General features: G+C 37.7%; 1 protein-coding gene across 1 annotated transcript in view; it reads right to left on the minus strand.

Annotated features, from left to right (window-relative positions):
- LOC150019243 (broad substrate specificity ATP-binding cassette transporter ABCG2-like) overlaps window positions 1-19,177 on the minus strand; it is a 42,046-nt gene extending 22,869 nt beyond the window's left edge. Inside the window, exons 1-6 of the mRNA XM_090267930.1 lie at window positions 19,029-19,177; window positions 16,584-16,741; window positions 14,253-14,404; window positions 12,670-12,774; window positions 11,460-11,710; window positions 61-143 (exon numbers count right to left, since the gene is read on the minus strand). Of these exons, the coding sequence (XP_090124056.1) occupies window positions 61-143; window positions 11,460-11,710; window positions 12,670-12,774; window positions 14,253-14,404; window positions 16,584-16,741; window positions 19,029-19,169 (890 nt within the window). The 5' untranslated portion in view covers window positions 19,170-19,177. The remainder of the gene's footprint in view (window positions 1-60; window positions 144-11,459; window positions 11,711-12,669; window positions 12,775-14,252; window positions 14,405-16,583; window positions 16,742-19,028) is intronic.
- Window positions 19,178-22,875: the final 3,698 nt, after the last annotated feature.

The following is a 22,875-nucleotide window of genomic DNA, read 5'->3' on the forward strand; positions in this document are numbered from 1 at the left end:
TTTCATATCCTTGAAAAAAGTAACAGCTCTTTCTCAAAATTAAGAGCCAAAGGTACTTACCTACTTTGGATTCCCATAGGGTCATGTTTCAGATCATAGAAAATGGCACCTATAACCAGTCCCAGGATGACTGTTATGATTATCTTTCCAAAAAGAAGAGAAAAAAGATTTTCAATTAAAGGTAAAAATGTAACATACTATTTATTGTTACAATATATATGGCTACATAAACAAATCACTCCATTGAGATGGATACTTTAAATGACTTAGCCAAAGTCCTTGGGAAAATATGAAACAGTGTGTTATTAAACTGCCCTCTAAATTAAAACAAAAATTAATTTATCTGCATGTTGGGGAGACTGAAGGAGAATGAAGTAGACTACTGGGAAAGCTAAGACTCCTCCCAGGGCTTCTCAGGCATTATAAGACTACAGATACAAGATTTATCATATGTTCAAACATTTAGAGAAGCAAATGACATAGAGGCAAATTAAAAAACCCCAAATAAGGTGTCAATGAACTATGGCCAACAGGCCAAATAGGGCCTCTCATCTATTTCTTTTCAGTCCACAAGAAGGGTTTTTTACCATTTGTAATGGTTGAGGGGAAAAATGATATTTCTTGCCATATAAAGTGTATATGAAATGCAAATTTCAATGTCCACAAATAGTTTAATTGGAGCACAACCATGCTCATTTGTTTATGTATTCTTACAGCTCTTTTCTCCCTAAAATGGCAGTTGACTACATGACACAAAGACCACATGGCCTGCAGAGCTTAAAACATTCACTACCAGCCCTTTACAAAAATGTTTTGCCTATCCCTGCCCTAAGCTCATATTTTAGTATTTACAAATCTAAACAAGAGCTGAGTCCCCTAAGCAGTGCTCAGGGATGTAAGGTTCTAGCCTTATTCTATGAGATTGCCAGGGCTCTGAACACTGTTGGGATTCCTTCAGCGGAACTGAGTTCACTGAGGAGGCAAGTAGGCTGAACACAGGACCTGGAGGTACTAGGTCTGGAGTTTGCTGCTAAAGGAAGCCCAGCACCAAAAGATGCAGAATCGTGGTGTATTAGAAATAGTTCCATACTCTAATCACACCTTGCCCAGAACTACAATATACAGGTAGCCCCCGTATAACACGGTTGTTAGGTTTCTAACAAATGCCGTGTTACGCAAATCCGTGTTATATGAAACAAAGAATAGTACAAAAAGGGGGGTTAGGTTCCAAAATTTAAAAAACATACTATTATGTTTTTATAATTAAGAGAAACATCTTTATTAAAGCAATTTTCATCAAAAGTATTACATATTAATATGAATTAAGTCATGATTTCCTTGTCATCACTACTAAGCTCCATTAACCGAATGCATATTTTTTTTTTTTTTTGGTAAGATAACCTCATCCTCTGATTTTTCTTCAGCATTATCTTGATTCCTATGCTCTATTTTTTGCAAAAAATCTGTTATTTTAGATTGCTTGCTTTTAGCTGAAATCTTTATAAATTCCGTTATATGGTGCTAAGCACTTTTGAAGTTCTCTCTTAAATTTTGTGTTCCTTTCAGTGCAAGGATCTTCATTTAAGAAATACGACTCTAACTGTTTGGCTAAGTCTAGGTCTTTCTTTATGCTTTTTAGAGTAAACTGTTTAACCTCTTTGTTTTCATCAGTGCTATTGTCCCCTAAGTTATCTTAGCACATTCCAGATGTCATTTCCACCAAAATTATTTCATCAGTTTCTTCTTCTACCAGCAATTCTTAGAGTGAAACCATGTTATAGAAGTGCCATGTTATACAGGGGATACCTGTACGTGACTTGGACAAGACACTTATAAACCACTTTTAGAGCCAAGAGAAATTGAAGATATTTTCCAAGTCAAAAAATGTGATGTATAAATCACACTGAAGAATGGAGTTCATTACACCATCTCACTATGACCAATGGGGAACCAGGTTGACCTGATTCACCAGATTTGTTTCCAAATGACACCAAATCCACTCTAAAAGAATAAAAATTTATCCTTGATTGATAGTACACAAAAGTGCCCATGTTCTGACAGAAATGCCAAACTACAAGTACAAAAATGTTTGGAACAATTAGAAGTACATTTCTAAGAGCAACCTAGACTCTCCATATTAATACTCATAAGACAAAATTACAGAAGTATGAAAATTATGATACATGTGGTAAGAACTCAGTAATGGTTCATTAGAGCCAACTATGAGTCATCTTTTAGTAGTCAATAGAAATTCAATGACTGATAATAAAATTAACAAAAATAACTGTCTAAATTCCTTTTCTTAGAAATGGTAGAGAAGGGGGCAAGCTGGGCAGTGCACAGCATGCCAGGAAACTGAGGACGCCCTACTGGTCAGTCTAATGGCAGAGCTTAACTGGGGATGATGATGGCTGAGCAAGTGGAAGCTGAGCCCACTTGCTTCTGCCCCAGCATGGATTTTCGGCTGATTTTCCAACAAGTGACCTGAACAATCAATGGAATAGCAGCTGATATGAATTTTTGAAGTCAAGGAGTAGAGGATGCTTTGCACTGTTCAGTAGGAGATTCTGTTAAGTTGAAGGGAAAATGCCCTGTAAGAGGTGCCCACAGCAAAGGATAGACCAGACCAAAAACACAGCTTAGTAGCTCCCTCCCCTCCCGGAGCAGGGGGAGTGGGGAGAGGGGGTGGTTTTGGGGGCGGGGGGAATCCCTGGTCCCATATAGGGAACCCCCAACCCTAATCAGGGCAGACTTGGGAGGATATACACAGTCTGGGAGTCTCAGGCTGCACTCACACGGTGAGCAGCATGTCCATTGCTGCAGTACCAACCAGAAGAGATCCACAGAGAAATTCTGTCTCCTAAAACTGTCAGAGGCACCGGCAGGCTGCTGCCAGCCTTGACCAAGAGAGACGTTTTGTTTTCTGGGGAAGTGGAGTATGCAGGGAATTGGGCGGTGACTCCCGCTGCAGTGTCGGTGCTACACAGAGACCTTATAAACGGGGAGCAGAAGCCTGGCTGGACAGGGACCCTGCACGCACGCACAGCTGCCCTGCCAGAAAAGAAACCAGATTGAAAGCACAGTTTGTACCCACAGAATCCGGCTGGGCAGGAAGATTAGAAAGCTGCAGGGCGAGGGGACTGCGGAGCCCCGTCATTCACGGCTGGTGAGCGGAGGGCTGTGTGCAGAACACAGGTTCGCATGTGAGCCTCCTGTGAGAGCAGTGGGCTGGGAGGTAGATGGGCAAGAGCTGAGCACCTGACATTCTTTGCAGCTAGGCAGGTCTCCTCATACCCTGGAGCACCCAGCGCTGGGAAGAGGAAAGTGTGCTGTCCTGCCCCCTCCTCCCCAACTCCCCGCCCCACCTCCAGGATTGCAAACTCAGCAGGACAGTAAGCCTAGGCGCAGGAATGCCCTGATGGGTGTATATCCTTAGGGGAAAGAAAGAGAATCTCCAAAAGAGCCCTTTATAAACTTTTATCAGACAAGACAAGTTACACTGGTTCCTCCTTGTACAGTATTCCGCTGAAAATAGCAGAGCAGAGATTAGAAACTGGTTTCCAGGGCCTAGCCCAGCCTCGGCTCTTACAAGAGCTGCCATTAGCACCAAGCATGGAAGAGCTGGCCCTTTCACACAGGTTGGCCCCTCACAGGAAACCGACAGCTAATTCATCAGAAACTATACGTTATTAGAAATAAGCTGGGACAGACCAAGACTTACGGTACAGGGGTTGGGGGACACAGCCACCATCTTCCGTGAAAACTAAACAGCACCTCTCAGGAGAGAACCAGGGATCCCACCCTCCCCATCACACCAGGAGCCCCTCTAGAGGCAGATGGAGGGAGTACATGAGGTGCTGTCAGACATTAGATGAACCACCCCTGGGCCCTGTGCTGATAAAAAGCCAGCAGGGCAGAACAATGAGGACCAGCCAAGCCTGAAGGACACAGCCACAGACTGTGAATCTCTTGTAGCTTTAAACAGGTTGCCTAAAGCTAGAGTGGGACACATTCTGACATTATCAGAGGCAGATCCAGAAGGAGAAAACAGTAGGCAAACAACAGACCCTGCTGAGACGAATTCCACCTCACTCTTTTTCATTATTTGAGTTTTTTCTCCTGCATACTTCTTAAAATTTTTTTCTTTTTCTTCAATTTTGGTCCCATTATTTCACTATCTTTTCATTTTACTTTTATTTCAAAGTTCATATTTTACTCTTCCTTTTTCTTACTCCATTTTGCCTTCTTCACTTCCTTTCTTATTTTCATTTAAAATTTTATTTTATTTCTTTCTTTTCCCTTTCTATGCCTTGTTTCTATTTCTTACTCTTACTATTTCTCTTTTCTCTATCCCCTCAAAACCATTTTTCTTTCCATTAGTCATCTCACATTTTCCCCCTTTATTATAATATCCTTTATTCTCTTTATACCATTATTATTCTTTGCTCATTTGTCATTGATATTTTGGTTGTTCTTGAATTTCTTAAATATTATTCCTAGATGTTCACTATATTTTTATTTCAAGTATCATGTTTTACTGTTCCCCAGTCCTACTCCAGTTCACCTTTCTCCTGCCCTTTCTTATTTTCATTTTAAATTTTAACTTGGCTCTCTCCTAGCCTCATTTTGAATCCTTACGCATATTATTTCTCCTTCCTCTACCTTCTCAAAATCATTTTTCTTTCCTCTAGACATCTCATATTCTTTTTTTTTTCTTTCTTTTTTCTTTCTTATAATATTTCTATACTTTTTCCACCTGTATTAATCTTGGCTCATTTTTCATGGATATAGCCATGGTGGTTGTTTTTCTATGACTGGTTTCCTATTTTTTTACTTTTTTTAAAAATTTCAAGCTTCACATTATACTCTTCCATTTTCATACTCCATTTTGCCCTATTTTCTCCCTTTTGGATTTACATTATAAATTTCATTTTATCCCATTCTTCAACTTGTTTCTATTCCCTGCTCTTATTATTTATCCTCTACCCTCACAAAGTCATTTTTCATTCTGTTAGTCAACTCATATTATTTATTCCTTTATTATAATATTTTTATTCTCTTTCCAACATTATTAATCTTTGCTCACTTGTTGTTGATATCGTGGTTGTGGTTGGGAGGTATTTTTGCTGATGTGGGCCTTGGTTATTGGGTTGTTCTGTATTGGCAGTACTGGTACAACAGCATACAAGATGTGGTGGGGGTTGTGACTCTCAGCCAGCCAGCCACTGGTGAGAAGAAACCAATGAATGAGTCAACAACACTAAAATCCAATTACAACAAGAGAGCCCACATAAACTACATAAAGGGAATCCCTCAAGCATCGAGATCAGAAGATCTAGGAGACTGCACCATGGAGTCCCACAAGTCTCCTACCATAGAAGGCCACCCCACAAACACAGGGAGTCAAAGAAGATCAATCTAATATTCAGAAACAAACAAAAAGAGCCACCTAAAATGGGGGGCAGAAAAACATCTTCCAAAAGAAAATAAAGGAGGAATCCCCAGAAAGAATGCTAAATGAAATTGAGGCAAAAATCTACCAGAGAGTTCAAAGCAATGGTTATAAGAATGTTCAAGGAACTCAGTGAGAACTACAAGGAACTTTATGTGAGCAAAAAGAAACTTAGTGGGAACTACATCAGCATAAAAAAAGACATTGAAACTATGAATAAGAACCAAGAGGAAATGAAAAACACAGTATCTGAAATGAAGACTACACTAGAAGGACTGAACAGAAGCTAGATGAAGCAAAGGATTGAACCAGAAAGCTGGAAGAAAAGATAGAAAAAAAACACCAGTCAGAGCAACAAAATGAAAAAAGACTAAAAAATAATGAATATAGTTTAAGGGAGCTGCAGGACAACACTAAAATGTAACAATATTCACATCACAGGGATATGAGAAGGAGAAGAAAAGGAGCAAGAGAGAAAAAACCTGATTGAAAAAATAATAACAGAAAACTTCCCTAACTTGGTGAAGGAAAAATTCATTCACATCCAGGAAGCAGAGGGTCCCAATTAAGATGAACCCAAAAAGGCCCACACCAAGACACCTCCATATTAAAATGGCAGAATTAAAGACAAAGAGAGAATCTTAAGGGCCACAAAGCAGAAAAAGCTAGTAACATACTAGAAAACTGATAAGACTATCAACTAATTGCTCAACAGAAACACTATAAATGAGAAGGGAAGGGCACAAAATATTCCAAGCAATGAAAAACATAAGCCTACAACCAAGATACTCTACCCAGTATGGTTCTCATTTAAGATGAAGGTGAATTAAGGAGCTTCCCACCTACCCCCCAAAAAACTAAAAGAGTACATCTCTACTAAACCAGCATTGCTAGAGATGCTAAAGGGACTGCTTTAAGAAGATGAAGAAAAAGAGAAAGAATGAGAGGAAGTAAAAATAAAAAAAGGCAATGAATTAACACCTATCAACAATAACTTTAAGTGTAAGTGGATAAATGCTCCAATCAAAAGACATAGTATAGCTGAATGGATAAGAAAATATGACCTGAATTTATGCTGTCTACAAGAGACCCACCTCAGAACAAAAGATCTACATAAGCTGAAAGTGAAGGGATGGGGGGAAAAATATTCCAAACTGGACATGAAAAAAAAAGTTGGGGTAGCAATACATATATCAGACAAAATAGACTTCAAAACAAAGGCCAGAACAAGGGACAAAGAAGGTCACTACATACTATTTAAGAGAGTATTCCAACAAGAGGATATAACCCTTGTAAACATATATGTACTCAACATAGAAGCACCTAAATACATAAAGAAAATCTTGGAGTATGTTAAGAAAGAGATCAACAGCAATACAGTCATCACAGGAAATTTTAATACCCCATTGTGAACAATGGACAAAAGATTCAAATAAACAAGGGTATTGTGGAATTGAACAGTACTCTAGATAAAATGGACTTAATTGATATTTACAGAACATTTCACCCCAAAGCAGCAAAATACACATTCTTTTGAAATGCACATAGATTATTTTCAATGATAGACTACATGGTAGGACACAAAACAAGCCTCAACAAATTCAAGAAAATTGAAATCATATATAACACCTTCTGGAATCAAAATATCTTAAAACTAGAAACCAACCTCAAGGAAAAAACTGAAAAACATTCAAGTTCATGGAGACTGAATAACATGATATTAAATAATAAGCTGGTTAATAGTGAGATCAAGAAGAAATTTTAAAAATGTCTGGAAACAAATGAAAATGAACAGACAACCCAAAATCTAAGGAACACAGTAAAGGCAGTCCTGGGAGGAATGTTTATAGCAATACAGGTCTAGCTATAGAAGATACAAAATTCTCAAATAAAAAACCTAACCCTATATCAACCAGAACTAGAAGAACAACAATAAACAAAGCCCATAGTGAGTGCAAGGAATGAAATAATCAAGATCAGAGCAGAATTAAATGACATAGAAACTAAAAATAACAATCCAAAGAATCAAGGTATCTAAGAGCTGGATCTTTGAAAAGATAAACAAAATTGACAAACCTTTAACAAGACTCATCAAGAAAAAAAAAGAGAGGACCCAAATAAATAAAATCAGAAACAAAAGAGGAGATTTTACAACCAATAGCACACAAATATAAAGGATTGTAAGAAAAACTATATGCCAAGAATCTGGACAACCTAGGCAAAACGGATAAATTTCTGGAAATATACAATCTCCCAAAACTGAATCAAGAAGAAGCAGAATGTCCAACTAGACTGATAACAACTAGTGAAATTGAAGCAGTAATAAAAAAACACCTGGCACACAAAAGCCATGTACTGGATGGCTTCACAGGTGAAGTTTACCAAATATTCAAAGAAGAACTAACACCTATCCTTCTCAAACTATTCCAAAAAATCCAAAAAGAAGGAAGACTCCCAAACTCTTTTTATGAGGCCGGTATTATCTAATTCCAAAACCAGGTGAAGACACAATAAAGAAAGAAGATTACAGGCCATAATGTCTGATGAACATAGGTGCTAAAATCCTCAACAAAATATTGGCAATCCAGATCCAGCAATACATTAAAAAGATCATACACCATGATCAAGTGGGATTCATCCCAGTGATGCAAGGATGCTACAATGTTCACAAATCAATAAATGTAATACAAAACATAAACAAAAAGGACAAAAGTCACATGATCATTTCAATAGATGTTGAAAAAACTTTGACAAAATCCAGCACCAATTTATGATAAAAACACTCAGCAAAGTGGTCATAGAGGGAGAATACAGAAAGGTCAAATGTGAGAAACCTACTGCCAACATCATACCCAATAAGCAAGAACTAAAATCTTTTTCCCTTAAGATCAAGAACAAGATAAGGGTGCCTGCTTTCACCCCTCTTATTGAACATAGTACTAGAAGTCCTATCCATAGCAATCAGGCAAGAAAAAATAAAAATCATCCAAATTAGAAAGGAGGAAATAAAACAGTCATTATTCACAGATGACATGATAGTGTAAATAGAAAACCCTATAGTCTCTACCAAAAAACAACTCTACCTAATAAGTGAATTCAGCAAGGCAGTGGATACAAGTCAATATTCAGGAATTGATGACATTCTTGTATACCAACAATGAATTATCAAAAAGAGAAACTAAGATAAACTCCCACTTACTATAGTGACAAGAAAATAAAGTACCTAGGAATAAATTTAACCAAAAATGTAAAATATCTGTACTTGAAAAACTATAGAACACTGACAAAAAGAAACTGAAGAAGACACAAATTGAGAAAGACACAAATAAATGGAAGCACATACCATGTTCACGGATTGGGAAATTTAACATAATTAAAATGTCCAAAATACCCAAAGCAATCTCTATATCCAATACAGTCCCTATTAAAATACCAATGGCATATTTAACAGACCTAGAACAAATATTTCAAAAATTTACATGAAACCAAAAAAGACCTTGAATAGCCTCAGCAATCCTGAGGAAAAAGAACAAAGTTGGAGGGATCACAGTACCTGATATAAAGCTATACTACAAGGCAACTATAATGAAAACTGTCTGGTACTAGCATAAGAACAGACATATAGATCAATGGAACAAAATAGAGAGCCCAGAAATACACCCGGGTCTCTATGGTCAATTAATATTTGACAAAGAGGGCACAAGCATACAATAGAGTAAAGACAGTCTCTTTAATAAAAAGCGTTGGGAGAACTGGACTGGTACATGCAAAAAAATGAAATTGAACCATCAACTTACACCATACCCCAGAATAAACTCAAAAGGATAAAGGACTTAAATATAAGTCATAATATCATAAAAGTTCTAGAGGAAAATATAAGCAGTAAAATATCAGGCATCCCATGTAGCGATATTTTGCCAATATATCCCTTAGGGCAAGAGAAATAAAGGAAAAAAACAAATGAGATTACATCAAATTAAAAAGTTTCTGCTCAGCTAAAGAAACCATCATCAAAATGAAAAGGGAATCAACTATATGGGAGAACATATTTGCCAATGATACTTTGAACAAGGGTTTAATCTCCAAAATAGAGAAAGAACTCATATTACTCAACAACAGGAAGACAAAAAATCCAATTAAAAAATGGGCAAAGGACCTGAATGGACACTTCTCCAAGGAGGACATACAGAGGGCCCATATACATATGAAAAGATGCTCAACATCACTAGCCATCAGAGAGATGCAAATAAAAACCACAATGAGATATCACCTCACACCTGCCAAAATGGCTGTCAATAAATCAACAAGTGCTGGCAAGGATGTAGAGAAAAAGGACTGTTGGTGAGAATGCAGACTGGTGCAGCCACTGTGGAAAACAGTACGGATTTCCTCAAAAAATCAAAAATGAACTCTCATATGACCCAGCAATTCCATTGCTGGGAATATACCTTGAGAATCCTGAAACACCAATTCAAAAGAACATATTCATTCTTATGTTCATAGCAGCTCCATTTATAACAGTCAAGTGCTGGAATCAGCCTAAGTGAACGGATTAAAAAACTTTGGTACATTTACACAATAAAATACTATGCAACAGAAAGAAAGAAGGAATCCCTATCTTTTGTGATAGCATGACTGTAACTGGAGACTATTATGCTAAGTGAAATAAGCCAGTTGGTGAAAGACAAATACTGTATGATCTTACTTGTAAGAGGAATCTAATGAACAAAATAAACAAGCAGGCAAAATAGAACCCAAGATATGGAAACATGGAATAGACTGACAGCTGCCAGGGGCTGGAGAGGGGCATAATGCTGGAAAGAAGGGGAAGAGACTAATCAAAGAACATATATGAATTACTCATGGACAAAGGCAATGGTGTGAGGAGTGTGGGAATGGAAGGTGTGCTGGGCAGAGGAGTGCAAAGGGGGAAAAATTGGGACAGATGTAATAGAATAAAAACAACAATAATAATAATAATAATAATAATAATAATAAAGAAATGATGGACCAAAAAACTGAAAATACCAGGGTTTTGTGTGACAAAGGACTTGAGAATAACGGAAAAACCATAAAGGAGTAAGTCAACAACTTAACAGCACCAACGCAAATATGAAAAGCACATGATTTCATCTTAATGAAGAGAAATTTAATCTGAAAGTGAACAGCCTGATTTAATACAAGTCAAGTTTGTTCACCACCTTTGTGTCCCTTACAAACTGACTGAGGTTTCTAGTGCTCTCCCAGATCAGAATCCCTAAATTCGGAAGGTCAGTGATAAGGAACAGCCTTTGCACACAGGCTCTTCCCTCAGAAGCAGCAGCCCCTCCCACACACAGGTGCATTCACTGACAACCAGGTGAAGGCTTCCATGACCATCTGATTTAAAATGCAAACCCACCCCTTTCCCCTCTCTCCTGCTTTTCCCTCCCCTTTCCTTCTCTCTTTCTTTCCCCACTTCCAGAAAGTTTCTCCAGAGTCCATTTTTCCTTCTGCCACATTACACATTTTATTTCTGTAGGAATTTATCAGCTGTCTTTCTTCATAAGAAAGTTTGCTCCAGAAGAGCAGGGATTTTTGTTTTTATCCATTTTGTTCACCTTTGTGTACAAGCTCCCAATACAGCACATGTTCAACAGAAACTTGTTGACAAAGTCAGGAAATGAATATGTACAGTTACCAGAAAACCAGAAATGTGGTTTAAAAATTTCTTTATTTCACCATTTCTGAAAAAAAGATATATATTCTGTACAAAAATGATCTACCACAGCTTGTCTAAAGCAATAAAAATTCTGACTTAGGTAATTCAAAAAAATACTAAAAAAAGTTATCCACAGCTAAAAACTTAATTGTGTTTTATTTGTGCTATTGACTATTTCTATATCCCAAATGAAATGAGGTAGAAGTGTGGGCAGAGGATAAGCATAATACTATAATAGGATATAGCCAAATCTAATGTTTCCACGTGAGTATTTCACAGCATAATTAGAAGAATCTGTCAGGTTACCTGAGCTATGGAGGCCTGGGGATTACCCAGCAAGTTTTTGAATGAACGCTTGGAAATCCATCTGACTTGATGACAGAAGGAGGTGGCATAGGTGACCTCCTTGGTGGCCACGCTCTTCTTCTGTTTCTGAACCTCTGAGAGTTGATCTAATTCAACTTTTGTTTGTCTGAAGAAGGCAGAGTTGACATAAAACTCTGCTAATTTTTCTGTACATGGCTTATCTGTCTTGGAAGTTTCTTCAGTCTCCTTTGCTTTGGAATAAAAGAGGATAGAAGGAAACATTAACAAAATAACTGATTTAGTCCATTTTTCTTGAACCCCTTTCTTAGATTCTTCCTTACCACTTAATTCTAACTTGAATATAAAAATTATCTGCCATTGCTTTACACATTAGAAAAATATAGTTAATTGCCTGGCTACTTCCATAAACTTATAGATACAGCAAACCCACTCACCATTTCCTACCTATGATATTTGTACCCTGATATTTTAAAATAAACTTCTTACCATAGGGAGTTGTAATTCTTAATAGAAAAACCTCTGCCTTTCTTTCTTATGTACAAATGCATAAATTGCAAACTTTATTTCAAGATACTGTATAAAAATGAGCATACTTTTTAATGAAAACTCTTCTTAGAACTGATACTATCATATAAACGCTCATTTTTAAATGAAAAATACAGCACTCATAGACAAAACTGTGCTGACTGATGCTATATACTGAACATTTATATCCCCCCAAAATTCATATACTGAAATACAATCTCCAGTGATATGGTATTTGAAGGTTGGGCTTTTGACGGGTTATTAGGTAGGTCATGAGAGTAGATAGAGTCCATGTGAATGGGATTTGTGCCCTTATAAATAAGGCCCAAAGGAGTCCCTCCCTGCTTTCTACCATATGAAGAGGCAATAAGAAGATGGTGGTCCACCTATAAACCAGGAAGCAGGATTACAACAACAAACTGCTGGTGCCCTGATCTTTGACATCCCAGTCTCTAAAACCATGAGAAATAAATGACTTGTTGTTTAAGCCACCTAGTCTATGTTATTCTTATTACAGTAGCCTCAACAAACTAAGGCAACTATTACCAGAGGACAGCATTAGTAATATATATTCACAAAGCCACATTATAACGATGTGCCACAATGTTCGACTTTGGCAAGTTCAATTAGGTGATGATCTCTGACTCTTGATTAAGCCACATACCTTCATCATCTTTGCCCTCTCTATTTAATACCACAGCAGAAGAGTCTCCATTAATGACATCCAGGAAGAAGTCTGCAGGGTTATTATAGGCCTCACAGTGGTAACCTATAAAAGAAGGCAAATCGGGTACACAATATTACTGACTCACTATTAGAAGATGAGGGAGGTGAGGCTGAAGAAGACAGAATACAATTACTTCTTTTTCATCTTTACCTCTTCTCCTATTACTGAATTACCTTTTGTTTTTATATGTTCAATCACACAATATGTTAGCAATTCTCTGTCTCCAAGCACAAAACCTACTCCAAACCAACCTGGGACTCCCAGATGGCCATACTTAATCATATGAGTCCTGAAACACCTGCCTAACAATATGCTCTGGTTCTTACCAGCACTACTTCAAAAAAATAAACATGGGCCCAAGGAACAGAGAGAGAACGAGAACAAAAAAAGCTACAAGTAAGATCTACAAAGCAAGGCAACAAACAAAGCCAACAAAGGCACAGCAGGGCTATGTTTGGGAGAAGCTCTGTGAGTACCTAGTTTAGTAATGGTTCCTTCTCCATCTACTAAATTCAGGTGTAAACCATCATGTCTTGTGCACTATAACTCCAATACAGAGAAGAAATCACCACAGCAGCATTCTCAAGAGGACATGACCAGCACAGCTCACCTGAACTCTTACCTTGACTTTTTGTACCTAATCACCTGAAGTCAACTTGGCCTGGAGTCTAATTCTTAGAATCACCTTTCCTACACTCCCCGGGCCTATGTATGCCTGATTATTTTAATAGATAGAGATTCAACAAAAACAAAACACATTTTAAAAGATAGCTAGAGGTTATTTAAAAGTACAATTGGAATCCTGGATCATCATCTATATTAATGCCCATATATTGCTAAAATGAAGCAGACTATATGAACCATAAAAGAAATTACACCATTCCATTTCAAATAAACCAGATTGCCCAGAACTGTCAGAAATGTTCGTGTATCAAAGTCAGATTTAGGAGTAGCCATTCTATTGACTGGCAAGTCACTCATATCCACTCAAGGACTAAATCTTCAATTTAATGTGAGTACAAAATTAAGCAGCATGTCCATGAACTCTCATCAAGGAAGACTAACATTCCATGCAGGAGAGAAAAATGATATAGCCTGATCTGTTATCTGGTCAAGAAGACATATGATTGGGGTGGGGAGGTTGGTGGGAAGGATGTTATTAGGCCTTTCCAAAAATGTTCAACTGACAGATAACTGGCAATGAGGCCAATATATTTATTAAACGGTTAGGAAAGTGGTACCAGAACTGGGAAGCAGAAATGACATAGGACCAGTAGAAATAGTCCTACACGTACACAGAGTATGTATACATACTCAAACAGGACAAGAAAGAGACCTAAATAACAAGCCAGAGCTGCAAAATGAAGACAAAATCTAGCCCCAAATTAACAAAAGATGTTCTGAAGTGGTGTAGCCCATAATATGTCTACTCGAAGATCAAACAGCACTCCCATCCATCTCGTCTCTCTTTTCAGGATTCTGTCAATGCAGGATCTCACTGAATGAAAAGGCAACCCTACCAGCTGATGCAAAGTATCCCAAGGCCTCCTGAGCAGGCCCGTGGAACATTAGTCTTCCTGCAGCCAACAAGGTGAGACTATCAAACAACTTGAAGATGGAATAACGAGGCTGATGAATGGAAAAGATGATGGTTCGTCCATGGGTGGACATCCTAAGGTAAAATGAGAAAATAACAAGTCATTGCACATCTGAATCTTGCACTCCTTAGGAAAAAAATACCTTATTCCTGCCTTTAGTTCATTTGTTCAGGTTCAACTTGTTTTTCTCTTACAAACATCATACCTCAAATAATCTCTCTGATAATAAAGCATTGTCTCTCAATGCTGTTATGAAAGACAAAAGTGTTTTAAAATGTGTCCCATGAATGGTCCTGAACCCACAAGAACATTAATTAAAACTTCAGATTTCTAGGCAGTCTTCTCACACCTATTGGGTCTGGGGAAACCATATTTTTGATAAGCACCCAGGTAACTTGTAAGTACACTCAAGTACAAGAGCTTTTCATGGATTAAATATTAAAACAATAGTTGTATGCCTCATTCTCACTGATCCCTAAAGTCTTCTGGTCCTATAGAAATTGGTGTTCATTCTTCTGTCCTAAGAGTAAATTAACACTATTAAATACTTACTACATCTTTGTTAAATACTTTATAGATAACCACATTTGAATTCTCACAATATTGTTACAAGACAATAAGGCAATAATGACAGCACCATCAGATAAGGCTTAGAGAGTTGAACAGGTAGGCCCAGGTGTCCCAGTTGGTAAGGGGCAGGGCTGGGATATCATGGCGCTTTGCCAAAACACTGATAAACTACCTTTACACAGGATTTGTTACTTATGAGTCAAAAAACAAAAATCAAAAGCAGTATGCAAGAACTGTTAGAATTTAAAGTATTTTATTAATAGAATCACATAAACTGGAACATTTTCTAAGCATTTAATATATGCTAGCAGTCTATTCAAGTTCTAACCCCAAAAAATCAGCCATAAAACAATCATTCCAATTCAATATGGAATAGTAACTGAGGATCCCTTGTAAGCAAAATAGGAGACTATAACCCAGTATATAAAGGGGGCCAGCAGGAATAAGCCACGAAGAAAGAGAAAGGGTAGTCAAGGTGTAGGAACACACAGGACAAAGTGTGCCATGACAAGGTTTGTTCAGGAAACTGCAAGTAGTTTAGTGTCATTACAGAGTCAGGTTGAGGGGTGAAGAGGAGAGAAGCTAACAAACAACGCTGCCTCAAAAAATAAGCCTGTGATGAATCCCTTTATTCAGAAGCTGGAACTTTAGCCAGTAGCCTAAGGAGCCGGTAAAGGACTGGAAGCAGGGAAGTGGACTGTTGTGAGAGCCGTGCTACTCTGAGTCCGGTCTGAGCACCAATTGCATCAGCATCAGTTTCTCCCAGCAGAAATGGAGAGTCTTGGCCTCCACCTCAGAACTGCAGACGATTCTGCATTTTACCAAGAACCAGATGGTTAGTATGCACAGTGGAGCTTGAAAAAGATTGGAATAGAGCGCTTCAGCATGAGGAAAGATGCTTGTGTGCTGACTAGACCAAAATGTAGTGAAAACATTTACAGTATTTTTTATCAGTTCATCATCCTACTAATGAACACTATTTTAATAAATTTATAGATAACGATAATACCATGGGTATATTCTCTAACTAAACTTGAACCCCAGACCCATTACTAGGCATCTCAGCTTATATGTACAACTGACATCTCAAACTTAAGAGGTCTAGATCCTCAACCATCTTCCCATCATCATGTTTCTTCACATCCAGCACAGAGACCTGATTGCAAGAGCATGAGTATCAGAGAAAACAAGGTAATAATAGTGAGGGAGTGCCATACGAAGGCAGTGTATTATGGCAGCCGGAGCAAAATAAAAGACTCACCAGCCCCACATTCCCTGTTGGTCACTGGTCTCTACTCCCTTGGGCCTCTTTAGTTCCATCCATGTTAGGCATGGTCTGCTTCAGGGCCACTGGCTGTTCCTTCGACTCGAAATCTCTTCCCCCTAATATCCAGGTCTCGCTCAAACTTCAAATGGCACATCATTGAGGTCTTCCCTGACCATTGTTCTAGGTAATATGGCACCTTCTATTCCACCACATCAGTCTTCCCTACACTCTTATCCTGCTTCATTTCTCTTGAAACACTTATACTTGTTAATTGATTGTTATCCTCCAAAATGAGAAAGAAGAAATGTGTGTGTGTTGTGCTCATTGCTAAACCCCCAAAACAAGATTAATACCTGGTACATAACATGTCATCAGGTATTGCATGTATACAAAAATAATGTTCCCATAGCACTTACCTCTTCAGGAGTGAGAGGAGAACATCTGCTGAGTTTGAATCTAAGCCAGTTGTGGGCTCATCCAGGAACAAAATGGATGGATCAGTAATAAGCTCCATTCCGATACTAGTCCTTTTTCTTTCTCCTCCGGACACACCACGGGTAAACTGAGTTCCAACCTAACACACAAGTGTTATCATTATTAACAAAAACAACCATAGTCACTATGAGCTCCTAACATGTGCTAACCCAGTAAGAGGCATTTTAACTCATATCTTCAGTTATTCTGAACAACAAATAGATGAATATCTGGGAGAACAGCTAGGTCTCTCTTAAATTAAACTAAGGCTCAGTTTAGACCTGGTACATGGCTAAGCCTGGTATGAAACCCATGCTTTAAACAGTTCTATATGTTCCTTATCAAGCCAAATATTTCATTTTAAGATCAGAAGTTAGAACTTAAAGACATGGCCCTGACATAGTAAAATCACAGTCCAAAAAGAGATAAAGGCAGGAGAGGGATAGGGGAAAGCAGCATAATTTATTAGTCTTCTACACCCTCTCTTCCTACCCCACCAAAAAATGTCCTCAAGTAAGCTCAAGAACTGGGCCTTGGCAACTAAGAAAGCTCACTTTCTGCCACTTACATTAGCATCTCTTAAATCACCATACAGTTTCCCAAAATAACCCTGTCTATACCCCAACTCATTGCAGAATTTCCGACTAATTCTTTCAGACAAATTCATACAGGCTGACAGGCTCAGTCTTTTCAACCAGTTTCCCTGCATGTGGTGGGGGAGAAGGGAAAGTTCGAGGGGAAGTAGAAGGTGAAATAATAGGAGTCTTCAATGGTTAATAAGCAAATGATGCTCATTACCTTGATTAGATCATATAACGATTGAGCTATAAAAGGCAGTTAAAGATAATAGGAGAAAAATTAATGAATATGGGCTCTACATAGCTGATATAAAGATATTGTTAATTTCGTTAGTTGACAATACTACTGTAGTAATGTCCTCTTTTAAAAGAAGCATAATAAGTATTCAGGGGAGCAATGTGTTATTTATAACTTTTCTTAAAGTAGTTCACAAAGAAAAATCTGAAGCCATTTTGAAAAATGCATTAACAACTGAGAAACCTAGGTGAATGTTTTAGCAATGATAACATTGTATCAGTTATACTACAATCATGTCATTACTACTATAGTAATCAGACTATTCTCTCTACATTTCTCTTATGTTTAAATTATCATGACAGGTAAAAATTTCTAATATGTTATTTAAATCAATTAGATAAATATATTTTAAAGAAGTCAACTACTGCCTTCAACTGATTTTCCCTGGAAATCTATGTAAGGAACACAGACAATGACTGCCTAAAGGTAAAGAATGAAAACTAAATTACTGGAAAGATAAAATCACATAAATGGAGCCTCAGCAAAAAGAATCCAATCATTTATTTTTAAAAAAAAGAAGTAGTAAATGACAGCAGCTCAGACTTATTCTTCCAAATAAAATACAACAAAATACACTTTACATGAAAGACTGTCAGAAAGCATCATATGAAGAAACAACCAGTAGAAACCCCCATTTTCATTACCTCTAAGTAAGGGATATCACAGGGGGATAAACTAGAGCCATGACAACCTGAAAAGCTCATTTTCAACCAAAACTTCAAATGTGTGACCAGCAATTCTTTTCATGTCTATTCATCAATTCTAAATCATTCACTCACTCATCTCAGTTCTCTTCCTGATCCTGCACAACCCACATACGGAGTCACTTTGTCTCTCTTGCCCACAGCTGTACCTACAAAACCTAAGGGAGCCCAGCACATGAGAGTCTGTAAGTAACACTGGCAGAAGGAAGGGAGAGAGGAAGACAGGAAGGGAGGGGTGGAAGACAAGGTGCTGTAAGAAAGGCTATAGGAAAACAACTTGGATGCTACACAAATTAGAAATAGACACTAATTTCACTGAGAAGAATTTTGAAAGCCAAATTACGGCAAAATACAGACCAAGAACCCTGAGATTTTCATCATTTATGAATTCCAGAAATATACCACAAAGGCAACAAAGTCCCTGTAGGAAGAGAGAAAGAACAGCTAAAAGAGGAAAGAGAAAACAAAACAAAAAAAGTTAGTGAACAGACACTGAACGAGACAATTAGTGAGGGGGAGGAGCAAGAGTTGTAATCACACGGAAGGGGCACCTGGTCTGTGTGCAAAGAACACTTTTACATCATGGTAGTCCACACTGTCATCCTTCACTTCCAGGCTCAGCCATTTTTAAGGTTTTGTCCTAGTTAATCTTCACCTTAATGTTATGTAACCAGTCACTTTTATCATCCTTTCAGAAAGAAGCCACTTTTGACCACACCCATTATGGAAAACTTCAAATAAGAGTAACACTGTCCACACAGGGAGGTCCTATTGGCTGGCATTGTACCGCCGCTGTTCCCACATTACCTTGGAGTCTGCCACTTTTGCCAGACCTAATTCTTGAATGACCACGTCTATCCGTTCATTTTTCTCATGATTTGTCATAGTTGACGGAAGGCGAAGAGCGGCTGAGAACTGTAAGTTTTCTCTCACTGTCAGAGTTCCCATCACAACATCATCCTTAAGGCAAAATAGCATTTTAACAAGACAGATCAGGTCTTTTCTAGTAACGTCACTCTTTAGGTCATATAACTTAATCCACAAAAATAACATAGCCAAGGGAACATTCTAGCTAATGATGAACTTGTAATTATACAAATTATACAAATAACTCCAATTTGGATAACTACAAAGCCTGATGGAAGAATTCTCATTCCCTATCTATACACCTGAATGAAACACTGATAATTATAATTACATTTCCAGAATTCTTTATACAAGGATTTAACAAAACATCTTTCAAAGCTAGGGCAAGAAGAGAAGTGAATGAAGGGAAAAACGTAAAACAGTGGTATCTTTTAGGACTATGATAAGTAGAATTGATATCATTGCCCTTAGAAAGGCCATATTCTATAACTAAAATGGTTACCATTGTCTTTACAAGGGTAATATTCTAGATTCTCTCTACCTTTTCATTTATCATTACTCTACATCTTATGGGCCATTATAAAGAGATGGTGGAAGGAAAGTTTTTTCTATGCCCAGGTTATGTAATCAATGGGAAGCACACTGAACTATTAGCCAAGGAATTTGTCCACATAAAACCAAAGAAATCTAAAATGCAATTCCACAAATACTTACCTGCACTACATAACCTGAGGTACATTTGAAGTTGGCAGGTCGAGGCGCTCCATTTACCAAAACATCTCCAGATAATCCCCATGGATCTTTCCTTGCAGCTAAGATATCCAACAACCTATGAAAGGACATGTATGTGGGTACAATTTACCATGGTGATCACTTTGAATTATCTAAATGTGTAATCACCAAGTTTTATGGCTCTAAATACATTTATTGAAGATATTTATTGAAAATTTTATTGAAAAATAAATTTTATAGGACATACATGTTATTTTTTTCCTCCAATTCAGGCTGTATCTCTCAGTGACTCTAAATCTAAATTCTGTTCAAATTAGAAAATTAACTGGTCAAGAAATTCCATGGTTTAACTAAAATTACATATTTTTAAAATTCTCACCTCCTTTTTATTTTGTTAATGTATGCTACAATAAAGCCCAAAAATATGACAGCAAGGCCCTGTTGGCAGATCTGGCACACATCCTCATAACAGCTCTCCAAGCTGCCTAACCTTTGGGGTTCCAACAGAGGCAATGTGCTCCTTTCCTGAGACTCAAGCCTTCCCTTATACCTTTGGCTCCATCTCCCCACTTTCAGAGTCATCTGTTCTTTTCCTCTCCATTATCACAAATCATGGCTGACCACTGTATGCCAATCACCTGTAACATCCTGTTAGTAAAACTGACCTAATAAGACTTCTTGCTCCTCAGGACAGAACCACAGCTGGCATAATGGCATGTGACCCATAGCACCTAGAACCAGACCTGATGGGCAGCAAATATTCAACTAACACCTGCCCTTGTAAAAGTGATCTTTAAAAGCACATTAAACCTCGCCTGACTGGGTAGCTCAGTTGGTTAAGAATGTCGTCCCAAAACGCCAAGATTGTGGGTCCCATCTCCAGTCAGGTACATACAAAAATCAACCAATGAATGTATTAATAAGTGAAACAAGAAATTTATGTTTTCCTTTCTCTCTCTAAAAAAATAAATATTTTTTTAAAAGCACCTTAAAACTGCAAAAGGAAAGCTTACTGATCCTCTCTGTTATACTCACGAAGATTTGCCTCCACCTGTGGGCCCCAGAATGGCGTTGAGGCCCGGTCTCATGATCCCACTGTCAATGCAGAAAGAGCCGATTTACTGGTTCAGTTGAAAACCAGTTCTGCCAATCTAAAGTCTACATTTAATACAGTAAATGTAAGTTGAAAAAATTGTACAGAAAACAAATACAAACCACTTCAAAAAAGAAAAAAGAAACCAAACTGTAGATTAATAGAAGTCTAGTATACAAAGAATATCAACACAGGGATAGGGGGAGGTAAGACAGAGTATAAGGGGATAAATAGTGATGGAAGGAGACGCAACTAGGAGCAATGAACACACAATATGATATACATATGATATATTATAGAATTGTATCCTGAAACCTGTATGATTTTATTAATCAATGTTACCTCGATAAATTCAATTTTTTTAAAATTATTGAATTAAAAAAAAAAGATGTCATTACTAATCAGAACCTACAATTAAAATGGCTCAGGTTTCTAGTCACTAGGTAGAGATCCAAAAATTGTTCAAAAAATGAGTCCCTGCTTTTTTATAAATGATAATTACTTCCAAGAACACTACATGTTTTCAATAAATTAAATGTTAAGAAGTAGAAAAAATTTATGGAAAATAGGTATAGCCTGCTGGAAAGAAAACTTAGTTATAATCCAACTTAAATCTTGTTCAATTAATACATCAGTGATTTCTATTAGACTTTCCCTTCCTTCTTTGTGCGAAGGTGGTGGACATGCTGGGTGGAGTAGCAGTGATATCCAGAACCCAAGGCCACAGGCTGCAAAGGGAAGTGGCAGGAACAGAAGACACAGCTGGAGGGTAGGCAGGTTGCCTATATTAAGGTGTAAGAAAATTGATTGACCTAATCAGCAATAATATTAGAATAAGGAGAGCCAGGTTTTTCACTTTTTGAGATGTTCTACAAACATGGAAATGTGGAAATAACCTTGGGGTATGAGAATTAAAGGTCGTGGGTTTTAATCTATATACACAGACAGATATAAAAAGGTTTAGATGTGAATATACATACATATATTCCCTAGGTCTGTCCACTGAGAAGGCCTAGGAGCTATGACATCCAAATAGCAAAGAACATTCCAAACACCCAGATCTTGGTTTGTAAATACAACACTCCACACAAAGGAACATCAGCTCAGTTCAGCTCTGAGGCAGGGTGAGTGAGTACACAGTGAGCCTAGAACATATGCTGTGCCCCCCTAAAATACTCAAGAAATGAAAGAATGAGTTAAAAAACAAAGACAAAAAAACCTACCTTGAAAGGTCTCCCACTGACCAAATCAGGGGCAATAGGAGTATCAAAATAAATAATGATCAGACATTAATATTGAATGCTATGGAATAAAATGTGAATCTATGAGTCTATAGTGATATAAATGAAAAGTGATAGATGAGGCTTTTTCCTTTTAATAGAATTCAAACTATTCCATATTGAAGAGATGAATGGAAACAGAAATCACACTTTGGTAACTATCGTAGTGATATTTATTCAGGCAGGAGATAACAATGGGACTGAAGTTCGTGAGTCTCATTTTATGAAGAATACGGTTTGGAATAATGTCAGGGTAACTCCCCCAATAATATTTTTAATTACAAAGGGGGAAATGGTGACATGTGGTGAAGGCTGGCAGACACCAGCATAACCATATTATCAAGATGAGACTCATCTAGGGTGAGATAGGAAAATACCTGGTCAGATGAGACTAAGGAGACATGATGTGATGGTCAGTCTACTATGTGAAGAGCATGGTGACCAACGGCCCCTTAGAACCCACCGCTGCACCTGTTATGAGGCTTTGCATCCCCTGTACCGCTCCCAGACAATGACCAAGTGGTTATATAGGAGATGGTCCTTATTTCTGAAAAATGTACACCAGACGAATTAGGGATAATAGAGCACAGTATGGACAGTTCTCAAATGGTTCAGAAAAATACTAATGTCAATGGGTTCTCTACAGAGATAAAATGACTAGCAACTGCAGTGAAATATTTAT

Source organism: Furipterus horrens, unplaced genomic scaffold (genome assembly GCF_987537825.1).
Source record: "Furipterus horrens unplaced genomic scaffold, mFurHor1.1.pri manual_scaffold_2, whole genome shotgun sequence".
Classification (NCBI taxonomy): domain Eukaryota; kingdom Metazoa; phylum Chordata; class Mammalia; order Chiroptera; family Furipteridae; genus Furipterus; species Furipterus horrens.